Source organism: Bos indicus x Bos taurus, chromosome 22 (assembly GCF_003369695.1).
Source record: "Bos indicus x Bos taurus breed Angus x Brahman F1 hybrid chromosome 22, Bos_hybrid_MaternalHap_v2.0, whole genome shotgun sequence".
Classification (NCBI taxonomy): domain Eukaryota; kingdom Metazoa; phylum Chordata; class Mammalia; order Artiodactyla; family Bovidae; genus Bos; species Bos indicus x Bos taurus.
The window spans coordinates 54,736,069-54,754,641 of NC_040097.1; the positions used below are offsets into that span (position 1 = coordinate 54,736,069).

General features: G+C 41.5%; 1 protein-coding gene across 1 annotated transcript in view; it reads right to left on the reverse strand.

The window, feature by feature from the left end:
- Positions 1–15,563, reverse strand: part of STT3B (STT3B, catalytic subunit of the oligosaccharyltransferase complex) — a 103,098-nt gene extending 87,535 nt beyond the window's left edge. The window contains exon 1 of the mRNA XM_027523776.1: positions 14,854–15,563. Within this exon, the coding sequence (XP_027379577.1) occupies positions 14,854–15,155 (302 nt within the window). The 5' untranslated portion in view covers positions 15,156–15,563. The remainder of the gene's footprint in view (positions 1–14,853) is intronic.
- Between the last annotated feature and the right edge of the window lie 3,010 nt (positions 15,564–18,573).

The following is an 18,573-nucleotide window of genomic DNA, read 5'->3' on the forward strand; positions in this document are numbered from 1 at the left end:
AAAAACTCATATTTAAAAAGATTTTAGTCATTCCTCAAACTCATTCTTCTACTTTGAACAAATGACTGGACTTAACAGTTTTAAGATTACAGTTCATTTGCTGCACATTGTTTCATTATCCTGTTCCTTCAAATGCCAGGAAGCTGCTTAGTATATTAAAACAAAACTCTTTTTTAGCTAACTAGAATAAAAATATTATTAGGACTAAAATTAAACTTCCATGAAGCAAGTTCATTAAGTTTTTAAATTTAAGAACATATTCAATGTCTTAATTGTCAATATATTCATCAAACCTTACTCACTATAACAATTTTTTTAAAGGCACCCTCATGTATGAAGGTTACAAAAAAAATCAGTTTTAAGCAAAAATGTCACTATAGCACATCAGGTTTAGGACTCATAGGAATGTTGTTATTATTACATGAATAATAGTATAATTAAAGAGCAGATCAATCATTTTGTTAGAGTCCAACACACAGTAAAAGAACATAAAGAGTTTATATCTTGGTTTACTTTACTCTTAAGATCTACAATATTCAACGATTCTCCCAGTGATTAGACATAGACAAACTATTTCCACTGTGGACACTTTAAAGGAGACAAACAACTTTTTTCATTCCTAACGAGTATTTTTATTTAGTATCCTTTAACCTTTTATGGTAAAACTTAAAAATTTCGATCAGACAGAGCTGGAATGCTTTCTAAAGTGTTGCTTAATTTCCATATTAATTACCTGTTACCATAAAGCTAAGTCAAGAACAGAGAAACCAAAGGGATCATTAATCTAACCACATCCAAACTTATTTTTATGAATTTAGCATATTCTAACTAGTACCTGTGTATATAATGATCATTCCTATTTTCCCACACCAAGATATTATTTCTCAAGTTCAAATAAAATGCCAGCTTGTGAATTTTACTCTTCTATAGCTGATATCTTTTTTCATTTATCATCTCAAAAGAACACAGCACTGAAACTGTATCATTCATGATTTTTAGATATTAACTTACCTGTCTTTTCTTATTCAATGTTCCTTAACTAGTGAGACAAAACTTTTACTTAAGAGTTGCTGGTATTTCGAAGAAATATTTACTCATGTAACTAAAATCTCCCTCCCTTAAAATTATTCCTAAGGCATCCATCCATCCAACTAGCCATCTCTCAATTGCTGATGGCAATTCCTGATGCTCAGGTAGATTACATCTACAAACATTATCACCTACTTTCTTCAACTCTTTCTTTCTTAACATTAAAATGACATCTTTATTGAGAGTAAGATCTTGATGTTCACTATAAGCAGTTCACCACAGCATTCCAGTGTGTGTGATGGGGACAGGGAATGGGGGTGTTTCCCCACACCACCAAGAAATTTTCCAACACCAGCTGCGTGTCCTACAACTCAACTGACATTATCTACCTGGAGACAGCATCAGATCCCACAGGTGAAGGGCTCACACCTCCAAGACTAAGCACCTCATCAACTTCAGATGCCAATCACATGTCCAGGTCACCCGTGCTTCTAACCAACCATGTCCCCTTGAGCTGGATTAATAAACTAGCTCACAGAACTCAAATAACTCATTAAGTAGATCACTGGTTTAATATAAAAGGAGAGAACTCAGGAACAGCCAGGTGAAGAGCTGGTGTGCCGGATGGGGCACGGAGCTTCCACGTTCTCTCTGAACCCATCGCTCAGTCTCTACAAGGTCCTAGAAGTTCTCCAAACTCTGACTGTTTTGGTTTTTATGGAGACTGTTACACAGGAACAACTGATTAAATTATTGGCCACTGGTGATTCTCCAGTGATTAGATCACTCCAGCTCCTCTCCCTTCCCTGGAGGTCAGGGGGTGGAACTGAAAGTCAGACCACTGGCAACCATCTCCCATCCTCAGGTGAGCCAGGGGCTTCCAAACTTCACTCATTAACATACAAACGACACATTCAAAGCTCTCAACATTTAGGAAACTGCAAGGGGATTTAAGGTTTGCGAGGTGGCACTGGAAAGAATCCGGTTGCCAATGCAGGAGACACAGGAGACACGGGTTCAATCCCTGGGTTGGGAAGATCACTTGGAGGAGGAAATGGCAACCCACTTCAGTGGCTGGAAAATTTCATGGGCAGAGGAGCATGGCAGGTCGCAAAGAATCAGACATGACTAAGTACACAAAGAAGACAATTTAGACCAAATATGACTTATTACCACTTTATCCCAACTACACATGATTTTCCTGACAGCACAGTCAAAGCCAAAGTTTATCAAAGTTTATTACACAATAAACACTTCTTGTTCCATCACTGTCATGACCAAAACATAAAATGTGGTTATCATTGTTGAACATTCACTATGCTCCCAATATAATGTAGATATTCTAGGAAGATGATGTTCTTAAGGATCTTCCTTTGTCTTTGTATAGTAATAACAATAAATTATAAATTATAATTATTCATTAGAGGGGGAAATGAGCACCATAACACCACAACAATATCTCAATAATAATTTAGGCAAAGAAGGAATAACAACTTAAGTCTCCTTAAGTGTTTTTACATTACAGGTGTTAAAATCTTGTTCAAAATGGCTCTGGCCTATTTAGTTAAATGAACAATCATAAACAAAATTTAACTGAAGTCTGCTTTATACTGGGATTAATAAAACTTGTACCTAAATCTCTCACATAAAACAGATAAACTATATTGGATTGTTATTTCTGAAAGAAGTATGCTGGGCCTTTCCTACTTCCCTGAAGAATTCACATGAGAAACCCTGAAAGTGTTAAAATAGCTTAAGTCTTTAAGTTGGACCATTATACAAATAGAGCCTAATTCAAAGTTTCTCTCTGGCATGCATTACATGGGATTTGGAGAAGAAAGGATAATAAATACATCTTCCTTATGAATACTGGTTAGCTCAATTTGAAGTTTGAAGAAAGACAGTCAGAGATTTATATTCTCCTTCAACTATTAATGAATTAACTATACAGTCTTTTTTGTTCACAGAAGAAACCAACTGTTATCCACTCAAGTAGCATGGGTACCATACTAAAGCACAGCAGAAAAATACCACTAAATTTCATCAAAATCATTCTGGCCAATAAATAGAAATGCATTAGAAGCATTCATATGTTTGTTTCACTTAAGAACTGCTAATTAGAAGCTCATAATCTGGAATAACGTTTCCAATAGTATCTTTAAATCACTTCCTAATACATGACAAATTCTCACACCCCAATAAATACTAAGTTCCTACATAAAAATCAACAACCTCTTCTTTACCTCTCTGAAAAAAATTTTTTATCCCAAGAAGCTTTTGAAAGGATTCTACCATCACCCCTCTCACATTCTTCTTGAAGACCAAGATAACTACTAAATCAATAAAAGAAAAAAGATATTGAAACTGGCTGGGACCTGGGACCGTTTCCTACAGCACTTGTACATGGACAAACATCTCCCTGAGCAACAGAATACAAAGAAACTATAAGGGACTAAAAATAACTGTGCATGTGCAGGTTGGGGCAAATTATGAAAAACACCATACAAAAAGGCCAAAAAACCACTACTTCTGAGGTGCCAGGACCAAAAGCAAGTTGCACATTATCCCTGCACACAGCATCAACAGGGTAGAAAGACTAGCTTAAGCCACCCACCTGACCCAACCCTCCAATCCTACCATCACCCCTAAGGGACCAGCTCACCCCTCTGCAAGATGCAAGCAAGGGATCCCGTTACTTATTTCTGTTACCTCCTGCTGCAGGAGTCCTTTTATCGATATCTATTGATTAAAGAGGCCTCTTATCAATTTCTATTGACTGAAGAACCCAGAGTCAAAGTCGATCAGTCGTGTCTGACTCTTTGCAACCCCATGGACTATACAGTCCATGGAATTATCCAGGCCAGAATACTGGAGTGGGTAGCCTTTCCCTTCTCTAGGCGATCTTCCCAACCCAGGGATTGAACCTGGGTCTCCCTCGTTGCAGATTCTTTACCAGCTGGGCCACAAGGGAAGCCCGAAGAACCCAGGTGGGTAACAATATGGGAAAACAATAAAAATGGTGGCCATGGAAGACTGGAAGAAAGCAACATGAAAACAACACTCAGACAAAAGAAAGCTGTTCAAGAGCCCATAATATCTACACAAAATCACAAACAACCTGGAGTCACCGATCCTCTACAAAAATATTAATACATTAAACAGTTCAGTCTTAGGGTTTTCCTAAATTCCTATATTTCAGCTCCCCTTTCAACATTCTCTTTCAAGAACTACAGCAACTTTTCCTTATGTAAATTTTAGTGTATATACTTTAAAAAGAACAGTTGGCAAAAGCTACAGTTTAAAAAGCCAATAATTTTGCATTTATCTGATTATCATTTGTCTCCTCAAAGTGATGTCTCCTCCTCCAACCTCTTTGTAGTCTTACTGTCTGAAAAGATTAAATCGCTCCATACCTTAAAAAAACTTGTCTTACAGATACTTCTGATGCAAAAGAGCAGGCAACCTCCTCAGGTGGTTGAAAAGTATGGTGAATCAAATTATTGTCAAACCTTATTTCCGACATACTCTCAACACCCTTCGAGCACTGAAGATTAATCTTACAGTGATGAACAACAAAAAAGCAAGACACAAAAGCCACAAGTTCATTTTTCTAAAGTTCTAAGATAGGCAAAACTATATTATTTAGGAATGCACTCAGAATTATACCACCTAGGAGAAAAAGCAGAATGTAACTACTATCACGTGTGTGGTGGGGAGGGGGATGGATTGAGAAAGCACACAACAAGAATTCTGAGGCGGCAGAAATTTTTTTTTTCCTAAAAAAATATTTATTTCTTTGGCTGCACTGGGCCTTAGTCGCAGCACACGGGATCTAGTTTCCTGATCAGGGATCAAACCCATGCCCCCTGCATTACAAGTTCTGAGTCTTAGGCAGTGGACCACCAGGGGATATCCCGGTGGTGGCAATTCTTTTGATGATGGAGGTGATGGTCACATTGGTATTTATTTTATAATCAGTCACTACACTGCACATTAGGTTTATATACTTTTCAGTATGTGTTTCACTGTAAGGGAAATATTTTTAACAGACTGAAGCTGAATATCTTCTCACTGACAGAATATGATTCTTTTATGTAAATATTTAAGACATTTTCAGAATATCTCAAAAACTAAAAGAATGCCACCTTCCAGAAATTCTGTACTCCATTATTTTTTCTATGAATTACACAGGTAAGATGGTCTCAGATCAGATCAGATCAGTCGCTCAGTCATGTCCGACTCTCTGCGACCCCATGAATCGCAGCACGCCAGGCCTCCCTGTCCATCACCAACTCCCGGAGTTCACTCAAACGCACGTCCATCCAGTCAGTGATGCCATCCAGCTATCTCATCCTCTGTCGTCCCCTTCTCTTCCTGCCCCCAATCACTCCCAGCATAAGAGTCTTTTCCAATGAGTCAGCTCTTCACATGAGGTGGCCAAAGTACTGGAGTTTCAGCTTTAGCATCATTCCTTCCAAAGAAATCCCAGGGCTGATCTCCTTCAGAATGGACTGGTTGGATCTCCTTGCAGTCCAAGGGACTCTCAAGAGTCTTTTCCAACACCACAGTTCAAAAGCATCAATTCTTCGGCGCTCAGCCTTCTTTACAGTCCAACTCTCACATCCATACATGACCACTGGAAAAACCATAGCTTTGACCAGACGAACCTTTGTTGGCAAAGTAATGTCTCTGCTTTTGAATATGCTATCTAGGTTGGTCATAACTTTCCTTCCAAGGAGTAAGCGTCTTTTAATTTCATGGCTGCAGTCACCATCTGCAGTGATTTTGGAGCCCAGAAAAATAAAGTCTGACACTGTTTCCACTCTTTCCCCATCTATTTCCCATGAAGTGATGGGACCGGATGCCATGATCTTCGTTTTCTGAATGTTGAGCTTTAAGCCAACTTTTTCACTCTCCTCTTTCACTTTCATCAAGAGGCTTTTGAGTTCCTCTTCACATTCTGCCATAAGGGTGGTGTCATCTGCATATCTGAGGTTATTGATGTTTCTCCTGGCAATCTTGATTCCAGCATGTGTTTCTTCCAGTCCAGCGTTTCTCATGATGTACTCTGCATATAAGTTAAATAAACAGGTGACAATATACGGCCTTGACGCACTCCTTTTCCTATTTGGAACCAGTCTGTTGTTTCATGTCCTAATAACTAGTTTAATAATAAAAACTACATTAAAAGCTTACATTCTACTTAACAGGAGTTACTGGTGTTTTAAGAATAAGCATTAATTGCTAAGAGAGTAGATCTAAAAAGTTCTCATCCCAGTAAAAAAGGGGGGAAGGTAACTATATAAGGTGATTGATAGATGTTAACTAGAGTTCCCCTGGTCATCATTTCAAAATGTATACAAATATTAAATCATATGTTGTATTTCTGAAACTAATGTTATATGTCCATTTTACTTCAATTAAAAAAATTAAAAAGGCATGATAGTAACAAGTGAGTTTCCAGGTTTTGGCCAGGAGCACATTTAAGGTATGCATATACTAGCATTTTAGAAATTAATTACGAATTACTACATTTTAATTTTTAAAACAGTATGAAAAACAGTATATGCTGTAATATTATCTATCCATCTATCTAAAAAAACAAAATCCAATAATTTAAATTTAAAAACCAAATTCAGTCCAAGTCATCTGTAGGATGGAGAGACTGCGAGGTATCACTAAAGAAAAGAACATCCACAGTATGAAGAAAAATCCTTACTTGAGAATAGCTAGTAAACCTGTAAGGCATGAGAAAGAAATTAAAAGGAAATTCCAAAAGAAACCTTACCAACTTGGTTATCAGCAAATTGCTAGTACTTTACTAACAGAAACATAGAATTTCTTTGTTTTTCTGTGGTAATATTTCCCTTGAGATAAGAATAAAAAAAAAAATTCAAAAACAGAAGTTTGAAAGTTGAACTACGGAAACTAGTAACTTACAGAAATTACAGAAAACTGATGGAGTTTTGAAAATCCCTAGTTCTAAAACAGTCAAACTTCACACAAAAGCCACTTCCACAGCTAAACTTGAACTGCGAAGATCTCCCAGACAGATTTAAGTGAGGGTAGACACTAACTTCCCCTCATCTTTTGAAGTAACAATCTCCAAACAACTTCTCAAAAAACTTCTAATGCAAACACAGATGCAATGAAAATACAAAAGAATTTGGCCAACCCACAACTATACTACCTTAGAAAGAGTACTCCAGTCCTCTGGCAGTCAGCATCTTTGTCCTGAAAACAAGACAAGCTGACCAACATTAACTCTCTAAATAGTCCTTTAGACTATAGAATTCCAAGAGCAAAGAGTCAGACACTACTTAGCCACTGAACAGTAACAACCATAATTCCCTTAACTGGAATGGCGTAATACTTCCAAATTCATTTCCCTCAACTTTTTATAGGCAAATCTAAATGAAAACATTCAATTGGATTCAATCATTTTTCCCTCTCATTCAGCTATTCCCTTAAAAGCCCCTCTCTGAAAATTGCCTAGTCATTCGGGTATAACAACTTTAAGCCACCATCAACTCTTCTCTCTTCCTTACATCAAAACAAACGAAGTAATTAGCCATCATCCAACTAGTGAGTGTGTAGTTTGCTAGAACAGGAACTGTGTGTGCCCAGGCATTTTGATAGGCCAACGTGTTAAGATTTAAATCAGGGCGACTGATTAAAAAACATAAATTAAATGGAGGATGCTGTCATTTAATCCTGCCTTGGAGGCAAAAGATGTAATAAAAAGGACAGATTCTGGAGAACAGGCAGACCTGTATTATACAATCTTTGAGAGTAATATTGCATTGAAATATTTTTTATCTACTGAAATAAAAGATGTTACCTGACCTCTTCAATTCTAAGATCTAAAATCAAGTTATAAGACCATGTAAAAACTAAGCATTTACCACTTTTTAGAACACACATTCAAGTTACCCTGCAATATTAAGTTCCAAAGAAAGAAAAGTCACTGATGACACGGTCAGCTTAGTATGCCAGTCACAATTTCCTAGAAATTTGCTTTTCTAAAAATAGTACAAACCTGAACAACATAAAGATATTTACCAACTTAAATACAGGTTATATTCCAAAATGTTTAAATGTCTTTCATTTAAAACTATGAAAGTCCTTTTCCGAAGAAATAAGGCTCCAAACAGTAGTTCAGTTTCCTGGCAAGTCTATAAATGCCAGTTAACCTACATTTACCTAAGATATGAGAGCCTTGAGTAGTTGCTCCTGTTTCTTCCAGCCCCGCTGCTGCCGCCGCTAAGTTACATCAGTCATGTCCGACTCTGTGCGACCCCACAGATGGCAGCCCACCAGGCTCCTCTGTCCCTGGGATTCTCCAGGCAAGAATACTGGAGTGGGTTGCCATTTCCTTCTCCACTTCCAGTCCTGACCCTCCCCTAACAGATTTTTCTTTTAATCTTATAGTACTGCCTGGTAGCTCAACTGGTGAAAAATCCACCTGCAATTAAGGAGACCCTGGTTCAATCGCTGGGTCTCCCTGGGTCAGGAAGATCCCCTGGAGAAAGGATAGGTTACCCCCTCCAGTATTCTTGGGCTTCCCTGGTGGCTCAGACTGTAATGCAATGCTGGAGGACCTAGGTTTGATCCCTAGGTTGTGAAGATCCCCTGGAGGAAGGCATGGCAGTCCACTCCAGTATCCCTGACTGAAGAATCCCCATAGACAGAGGAGCCTGGTGGGGTCCATGGGGTTGCAAAGAGTCAGACACAACTGAGTGACTAAGCACACATTTTCTATCAATTTCTAAATTCCTGGAAATTATTTGTTTATATAAGAAGATAAAGTAAGGTCATAGAAACCCTCTCAGAAAAAGAGCCAGAGGTTTAAAAACAAAAAAGCCACCAGAATCAAGTTAAGCAAATGAAGGAGTAAAAATGGAATAGCAGGTTAACCATTTGTATATTTTCCCCTTTCAAAAGTATTAATTTCGCCCATGTGTTAACAACTGTGGGTCCTACATTGTTTGAACATGTTTTCCTTTCTTCCCGTTTATTGCAGGGACTGAGAGAAGCCACTTTTGGAATCATACATAATACTCAATTACACATTCCATGTGGATAAAACATGGCAAAAAAAAAAAAAAAAAAGCACGAATAAGATTCATCAGAAGGCTCCTTGGTGTTCCAGTGGTTAAGAAGCCACCGATCAATGCAGGAGCTGCTGCTACTGCTAAGTCACTTCAGTCGTGTCTGACTCTGTGTGACCCCATGGATGGCAGCCCACCAGGCTCCCCCGTCCCTGGGATTCTCCAGGCAAGAACACTGGGGTGGGTTGCCATTTCCTTCTCCAATGCATGAAAGTGAAAAGTGAAAGTGAAGTCGCTCAGTCATGTCTGACTCTTATCGACCCCATGGACTGCAGCCTACCAGGCTCCTCTGTCCATGGGATTTTCCAGGCAAGAGTACTAGAGTGCTTTAATCCAAAAGCAGTAGTGGTGATGTCTCAAAAAAGTCATGGATGCGTGACTAGACCTTTACACTAGCAGTAGAATTAAAATCCAGTTTATGTGTGTAGTATTGCCATTATTTAAGTTTTGCCATTATTTAAGTCTCTAAAACAATGCAGGAGACAGGGGTTCAATCTCTGGTTCAGGAAGATTCCATGGGCCAAGGAGCAACTAAGCCCATGTACAACTACTGAGCCCTTGCGCCCTAGAGGCTGTGCTCTACAAGTCACCACAATGAGAATCCCATGCAGCGCAACTAGACAAAGTCTGCGCACAGCAATGGAGAACAGCCAAAACGCTAAAAAAAAAAAAAAAAGAGAAGAAAAAAAGAACTCATAATAAGCACAGGCTCACCAATAAAAGGCTTCTAATAATTCAAACGAGTTTAGGAGTTCCACAAAAACTAAATCTAATAAAACCTTCAGAATTTCTCCTGAGACATAGGATTCAACTTTGGAGAAGGGAATGGCAACCCACTCCAGGACTCTTGTCTGGAAAAAACGGACGGAGAAGCCTGGTAGGCTACAGTCCGTGGGGTCACAAAGAGTCAGACACAACTGAGCGACTTCACTTTCTTTTCACTTTCAAGTCGTTTAACAGACTTGGCCTAAAAGCACTGACTTATAATGTACTCAGGTGAGTTACTAACCAAAACCCAGAATGACTGAATCTGATTCTAACCTGCAGTTCAATTTGAAGATGATATATAAACTGTACTTATGCTCATTATATTCAAGTATTATAGAAAATAAATGCTACCCAGAGATAAGAGCTCCTCTTTATCACAGAGTTGAGGAACAAAGATAACATTCTTCACATTACAGTGTACTATTAGTATCCTACAAGCAGGATTTAAAAGCAGTAATGGACAGATAGAAAGACATGATAAAGCAAATTAAGTAAATACTAACTGGCGAAGGAAATGGCAACCCACTCCACTATTCTTGCCTGGAAAATCCCACAGAGAGAAGCCTGGTGGGCTACAGGCCATGGGGTCACAAGAGAGTCGGACACGACCTAGCAACTAAACAACAAAGTGCAGAACCTACATGTTCAGTATGAGCGCTCACTGTAAAACTCTTTCAACTTTTCTGTATGCTTGAAAATTTTCATAATATGACAATCAAGCAATATACTGAGCTGCTGAACTGTACAGTGCTTTATAATACAGGTTAACTGCAGTATTGTCTTTCCCTAACAGCATTAAGTTTTCAAAGTAAACAAAATGAGGGAAAAAAATGTTTCAGTCACTGGAGAATATCAATCATTCCATTATTTCTGAGAGCATGTATGCACTGATTCATAATAAGATACTACAATGAAGACAACTTTTAACACTTTCTCATACCACACAAAGCACCCAAAACTTACTGATAGCATAAAAATCAGAGAAGACAAAGCATGGGCAGGCTAGTAAGTCTGCCCATATTCATAATAACTGGGTCAGAACCTAGAATGCAATTCCTTAATCAAAGTTTCTCAGACCAACATTGTGCAAACTGCTTATGGCAGTAAGGGGTGTGTGCAGTCTTATTCAAGTTGGCCCTCAATACATGAATAAGGACAGAAAAAAGTTCCAGAGTGGTTGCTGACAGAGCCTAACTTCCCCAGCACCTATGAGACGCCTCAGGAAACCCGTGATTACTACCTAGAGGAGCCACCATACTCAGCCAGTGGGAGCAGGTCCAATCCCCTCATCCAACCCAGGAGCTCACACACTTCCTGCGCCTCCTCCCTAAGTGTTCTTACAAGTGGAAAGATCTCCAGAGCTCAAGGCTTAAGGAGTTTTCAATTACAATGAAATCAGTGACAGTACACCTGTTCTGAAGGGCCTCTGGGTTGCTGCTACTAACGATTCCGTAAAGACACTTAAGATTTTGTGACACTTCTGTTCTAAAATTGGTTTTGTTACCCATTTTGTCATCTTCAGAACTGAGGTCGACAGCCTCTGTCATCTGTCAAGTGAAGAAAAACATGGAGACCTCAAAGTACAGGAAGTAGTCCCCAACTTACAGCTTATGTTCCAAAGGTTTATCACTCCTCTGAAAACATGTTGGTACTAATTAACCTATTTATACCAAAGTTTCTATGGAAAATTGCCTCCCAAGTTTCAACTCCATAAACTGCAGCTTTCTGCCCTGCTACCCTTTTACAGTTAACTGCAGTCAAAACTCAAGGCTGAGAGAATTCTCCTTCCAGGCTCCAGGGAGAACCCCTTTCCAACCTTGCAGGCAGGGGAAAAGAGCAACTCCTCTTTTATAGGGAGCTTTTCCACTGCATCTGTGGGAAAAGCTACCACAATTTAACAAGATAATGGTTATGGGAAAAGCATTTGGTTAATATAAAAGTATTAACAGCTACAACAAAAATAAGTAGAAACTACATTCTGCACCAGATAAAAAGATAAAATTAGGTGCTGTTAAACAAGTTGGTCAACCTAATGTTTGCCAAGTACAAACAACAAATTCTCAAACCGTGTCCTCATGTATGATCAACTCAACTGATAAGGGGGAAAATTACTAAAGTGGGGAACAGATCATTACCCAAAATGCAGTGAAGTTCTAAAAAAGTGCAGTGTACTTTAAAATTCAATAAATATTAATGAACATCACATACCACACCTTCTAACAACTGGTAAGCTTTATAAAATAACTTGAATGACAAACTTTTTAAAAAACAAGTATAACTTTGTGACAATGAGTCACCTTTGGCAGCTAACTAGAGTCTTACACAATATAAGTACTACTGTTAAAATTTATAGAAATAACTTACAATCAAACAGAGGAAGTAAACTTTTCACTAAAAAGACCTCAGAAGTGAAGCCAGTGTACAGAGACATGGAAAAAAAAAAAAAAGGATCAGGGAAGGTCAGAGAAAAATTGGTTTGCGGGTACAGAACTTGAGAGGAACATTCAAATATTATTAAACGTTCATGTCACTACTACATATTAAAACAGTAATCTGAGAGATTCCCAAGACAGTATAATACTTGAGTGTCTGAGAATCAAAGTGCTGGTACTATTAGTAGCTTTGAAGAAAAACTACTTTTAAAATTTTAATTTTTCAATAAGAATGGATTTTAAGAATAAGATACCTGAATTCTTTGAAAGACATGACAGGAAAAACGTAAGTGAGCAAACAAGGAATTTTTTTTTTTTGGACTGAAAATTCTAAGTCATCTGAATTATATTTAAGATTTATACTGGCAAATCTCCATTCACAATAAAAGATAGGAAAAATTCCTTTATTATAAAAGGCTATTTACTACTAGTCAGAATTATCTAACAGTATGAACATAAATGTTTAACCAAGAATATAACAAAACATAAATATTAAAACTATCAGTAAGCTCAACAGCTACATCAAATAGATTTTTAAGACTTCTGAGGTTTATATACTTTTAGAGTATATGAATCAAAGTCAAACGTTATATATTCTACTAAAGGATGCTTCTAAAATGTGTCTTATACATAGAAAAAGGGACACAAAACAAATTTTTATGTGAGTGAAAAAGGATTTTGTTCTCCAAAAACCCTTGGAGTATGTTTTCGAAACTAGAGAAGAAATCAACTTTTAATTTTTTGCCATATTAAAAAAAAAACTTATCTGTGAAGCAATCCAGTAAGACTTTTCATGAATAATATTCAATTTTAGTAAAAACTCTTTGGCTGGCTTGATGCACAGGTCTAACCTTCCTTCAAAATAAGGAAAAATACCAATCGTCTCATTATGTAGCTGTTAATTTCTCTGCAATCTTTAAGCCTCAATGTTACTAATAAAAATTCTGCTTTTAAAAATTATACTCTCCAGAAACAGAATTCACAATTTTTGTTACCCGAAACGTTTGGTCAACCATGCACTTCTGCTCCCGTAATTTGAAAAAACAGAACTTTCTCTTTTCACATTGTTCAGCAACATATTAGCAGTTTTCATTTTCTGGTTCCAATTTCATTTTTAATCTCACTTGCTTATGTGTTTAAAAGCTAGGACTAAGAATACTCTGGTTCATAAGGCTTCACAGGAATTTATTTTCTTCTGTGATTCCAAGTAACACAAAAGTTATTTTAAAAAAGAAAAAAAAAAAAAAAAAACACCTCTAAAATGCTTTTGAAAACGTTTCAGGGAAGCATGTCACAGCTGTTAATTGTCTATGTAAATTGAATTCTCCAGGAGTGGACCCCTCTGCTGTTCAACAGACGATGCACTACCAATTTTTCTATCTGTGACAGAACTTCAGTTGGTATTTTAACATCACTCCCCCAAATATTTATTAATCATATATTTAGTAACTCTCAAGAAGATTTTCTCTCTAATCCCAGCGATAAATACCAGTTTAGTCGGGTCTGATTATAAGGAAGTAAGATTAACTCAACGGTGATGGGTCAAGATGAATTAAGTTAGTTAAAAGGCATAGACTCAGACTAAAATAAAACCCACAGGAAACTTAGGCTGGGCAAGTTGCAAAAAATATTAAAGCACTCTTCCTATCACAGACCAATGAATAAAATTAGATAAATTAGCCAGTGCTCTTAATGGGGTAATTTCCTAAAACCTGAGGTCAGTCCCTGATGCCATGTGCAACTTCTGTATTAAAATCCAGGGCTCCCATCCACTATGCTACTGTTTGTTCTCTAATCCACAAACCTTCTTACAGAGACCAATAAAGGAACTAATGTAACGCTTTCGGATATTGTGCATAACATACTGAGGGTGACAGTTTGTCTAAGTGTCATGAGCCAAGGTAACTGTGGAACCGGTGAGGTGCGGAATGCACTTAAGGGCCGTGAAAAAAAAAAGCCACTCTTGACAATATCTCACGTTAAATAAATTAGCGTCCCTAGCTTTCAGATCACTTTCAGGGATATTATTTCCTTTGCTCCAACACCTCGCTTTTTCCCTTCCCGTCTGAGAGCCCAGAGAGACAACGTAAAAGCGTGCAACTGCGAGTCTGAGCAGACGAGGCTCCGGCACACCGGGACTCACCTCCAACTGCAACGGGGCACCCCCCTGGGCGATCCCACCCCAGCCAGCCGAAAAGGCGCCTGAAAAGCTGAGAGCCCCGGACAGTGGGGAGGCGGGGAGTCCGCCGCCCGGCACCCCACGAGGCGGGTCGGGCTCCGGGGGCCGAGCCGGCCTCGAAGAGCCACGTTCGCCCTCCAGGGAGTCGACAGGCTCGCCCGGCCCGGGGTCAAGGTCCCGCTCGGGCCCCGACGCCCCGCCTCGAGCCGCGCGGGGAAACTTCGCCCGCGGACGGGGGCGCGCCCGAGCTCGGGACCCACGGCCGGTCCGGGCAGAGCGGGCGGTGGGGGGGGGGGGGGGTAGCGGCGGCGGGGGAGGGGCGGCGGGCACTCACCACGGGTCGAACTCGTGGATGATGCTTTCGAAGCGGATGACCGCGAAGAGGCGCGAGCTGAAGCCGGCGAGCCAGGCCAGGAAGAGAATGGTGAAGGAAAGCAGAGACTGCCAGCCGGCCGGCTGCGACAGCCCCCCGGACAGCCCCGCGGGGGCCGGCTTAGGCGCCGCGCCGCCCGCCGCCTTGTGCGCACACTGGGCCCCGGGCCCGTGCCGGCTGTTCCCCAGGGCCATGAGGCCGCTCCACGGGGACGAGTTGAGGGACGACTTGTGCTTGCTCTCCGGGGCCGAGGGCTCCGCCATGTTGTGCCCCGGCGGCGGGTCTCGCTCCGCGCCGCCGCCGCCGCCTGGTGCGAGGGGTGCTGGGCGGGGACCCAGAGGAGGAGGAGGAGGAGGAAGAATGAGGAGAGGGAGGAGGGAAGAGCGCGGCGCGCGCCCGCCCTCAGCGCCGCGAGGCCAGAAAACTGGGGGTGGAGGCGGCGGCGGGGAGTCTCCGCCTCAGCAGTGGCCGCGACCGCCGCTCTCTCAACTCGGATGGCCCTTGCGCCCCTCTAGCCATCCGTCTCCTCAGTGCAGCTGCGGCAACGGCGGAAACTGACGGGACGAGGGCGCCAGAGAAAGAGCAGGAGCAGTCGGAGGCGGCACCACCGCTCGGAGCAGCAGTGACATTCCCCTCACAACCGCCGCCCGCCGCGCCGTGAGGAACAGGAGGAGGAGCCCCCGGGCGTCCGGGCGGAGCTCAGGCTACCTTTGGCTCCGCCCCCGACCCAACAGGAACTGGCCCCTCCGCCTGTCACAATGCGACAGGTCCGTAAGGGGGCGGGCCCAGAGCCCTGGTGCCGGCCAATAAGAGTGCGAGCTGGGGCGGGGCTCGGCCCAACCGTTCTCCTCTCCCCTCCCCCTCCCCCTCCCGGCCTCGCGCCCGTTGGCCCGCAGCGGCCGTGCTGCGCGGCTACGGCTTCATTGTCAGTTGAAAGAGGCGGTTTCACGCGCTTATGTAGGCGGCGAGGAAGTGTGCTGGCGTTGCGTGGAGCTGAGCCGGGCCGAGAGGGCGGGAAGTGATAAAGGAGAGCCGGACGACCTCCCTTAGAACCGGGTTAGGGGACTCGAGGAGTGCCGCGCGGACCGGCGAGGCTCTCACGGGCTCTCCGCGGTCGTCACTTTTAACCCGCTTTGCGCGGAGCGCCCAGCACGTGACTGGGCGCGCAGGCGCTCTGCCCTAGTGCCCGGCGCGTAGGTCGGGCGCGCAGAGCTCTGCCGCCCCTAGGCGCCCGCTCTTGGCGCGTCAAGTGAACCGCCGCGGCCGCGCTCAGATTCCGTTCTGCGAGCTGCGACCCGCAGCCTGCCTCAGAGGTCGCGCGCGAGGACGCGTTTGCCGGCGCTGAAAATTCGTTGGAGCTGGCGGAGAAGCCCCTAGCTCGGGAAGGACCACGTGGGGCAAGTGAAGTGCGACTTTCTCCGGCGTTTTTCACTTCTTGTATTTTCCTGAATGCAGAGATAACGTTGATTCTCTGGAAATGAGGGCAAATGTAGGAAATCGTTGTTAACAGTTGCGTATACTCCATCAGTCGAGTGAAACTTTCTGTGGACTTTCAGCTATTACCCAATCCTGTTTTTAGCAGGTGATAGCGAATTCCTGTATACGAATTTTTGCACGTCTAGGTTGTATTTTTACATCTTTCTCCCCGTTTACCCACGCCCCTGCCCCCCAAAAGAAAGTGGTACCGGGTAGACTAAACTCAAAGCAAAATAAGTTTAAATATAAGTGGGGTAACCAAGTTTTATTGAAACTATATTTCAATAAAAATTAACGTGTATAAAGACTAGAAGTGCTCTGATGCGAGCTAAATGAACAAGTATCGTTAGAGGCTGCTCTTTATTTTTTTTTAGAGGCTGCTCTTTAAAACAACTGGATCCAGCTACGTAATCTTAGCCCACTAAGTGATTAACTTTTCTCTCCTTTCCTTACAATAATAAATAAATAAAGTCTCATTAAAGAAAGAACGAAAAGGTTTACAGAAATAAACTTTCCCACTAACGACTTAATAGCCGACATTTATTAAACATCCAAATTTTAACGAAAATTATGATAGAATATTAACTGAGTCCTGTTGTACCAGAATTCTAGGTGACATGCTCTTTATCAGAGCTCTAACCTTGTATGTGAACATGCCAGCAGTTAGAGAACTTGCACCTACAATGAACCAAGGTTCTATCAGCCTAAAATAAATTGTTTTTATTTTAATTGATTTGGATAATCTCTATTTATTGCCTTTTGTGTAGATGCTGCCTGTTCAATTGTGCATTTTCTTCTTTTGCTTCCTTTTTGTTGTTTACTGCCCAGAGCCCTGGTCTGAAAAGTAACAAGTCTTGGTTCTGGTCCCACTTTGTTGCTTACTAGCCATGTAATACTGGACAAGTCATCTGCAACTGGTTGCCCTTTCTACTCTTAAAGTCAATTGTTAATATCAAATTAGACCACCTATCTGGAAATATTTTGAAAATTTACTAAGGTACATACACAAATACAGAGTATCCGTGAGGGTGAAAGCAGCAGGGAAAACTGTTATTCTTGATCTTCACTCACTCACAGACTCCCTTATTCATTGAATGAGTCTGTGACACTCTTTGTCAAAGCCCAAACCTTCTATGCTAACTGGTTGTTCAGTCTCTAAGTGGTGTTCAAACCTTTGCAACCCCATGAACTGAAGCACACCAGGCTTCCCTGTCCTTCACTATCTCCCTGAGTTTTCTCAAACTCATATCCATTCATTGAGTCAGTGATGCCATCCTACCATCTCATCCTCTGTCGCTCCCTTCTCCTCTTGCCCTTCCAGCATTAGGGTCTTTTCCAATGGCTCAGCTCTTCGCGTCAGGTGGCCAAAGTATTGGAGCTTCAGCGCCAGTCCTTCCAATGAATATTCAGGGTTGATTTCTTTCAGGTTGATTGGTTGATATCCTTGCTTTCTGAGGGATTCTCAAGAGTCTTCTCCAGCACCACTGTTCAAAAGCATCAATTCTTTGGTGTTCAGCCTTCTTTATGATCCGATTTTAACATCTGTATGTGACTACTGAAAAAACCATAGCTTTGATTATATGGACCTTTTGTCAACAGTGATGTCTCTGCTTTTTAATACACTGTTTAGGTTTGTCATAGCTGTTCTTCCAAGGAGCAAGCATCTTTTAATTTCTTCGCTGCACTCACCATCCACATTGACTTTGGAGCCCAAGAAACCAATTTTACATAAATCTTAATTTACGTGAAAAGTTAATCAAGTGTTTACTTACTGACTGTTGATTATACTGAAAGCTCCGTGCCCTTCCTGGGGCTTATATCAGAACACCTTTATGCCAAGCTTTATGTGGACCATGGGATGCAGGAGGGAACATGAGGGATGTGGTTCCAGCCCTAGGGACGTGGACATTGACTAAACCATCACATTACTAAGTACCAAAAATGGAGTGTGACAAACACAGTGGAAGGGAGATACAGGGGGGATTTGATCCACACAAGATGAAAACCGTGCCCTGAGGAGCCAGCACTAGAGCTGAGGTCTGGAGGTAAGAGTGAATGAACCAGGGGAAGAAGGATGGAAAGAATTATCCAGAGAAGCACAGGCAGAGAAGCCCTCAGTGGGGCTAGGGAGACAAGTCCAAGGAACCCAGAAAAGGACCAGAAGGGCCACAACACAGATGGTGTGGATCATGTAAGAGGTGTTTT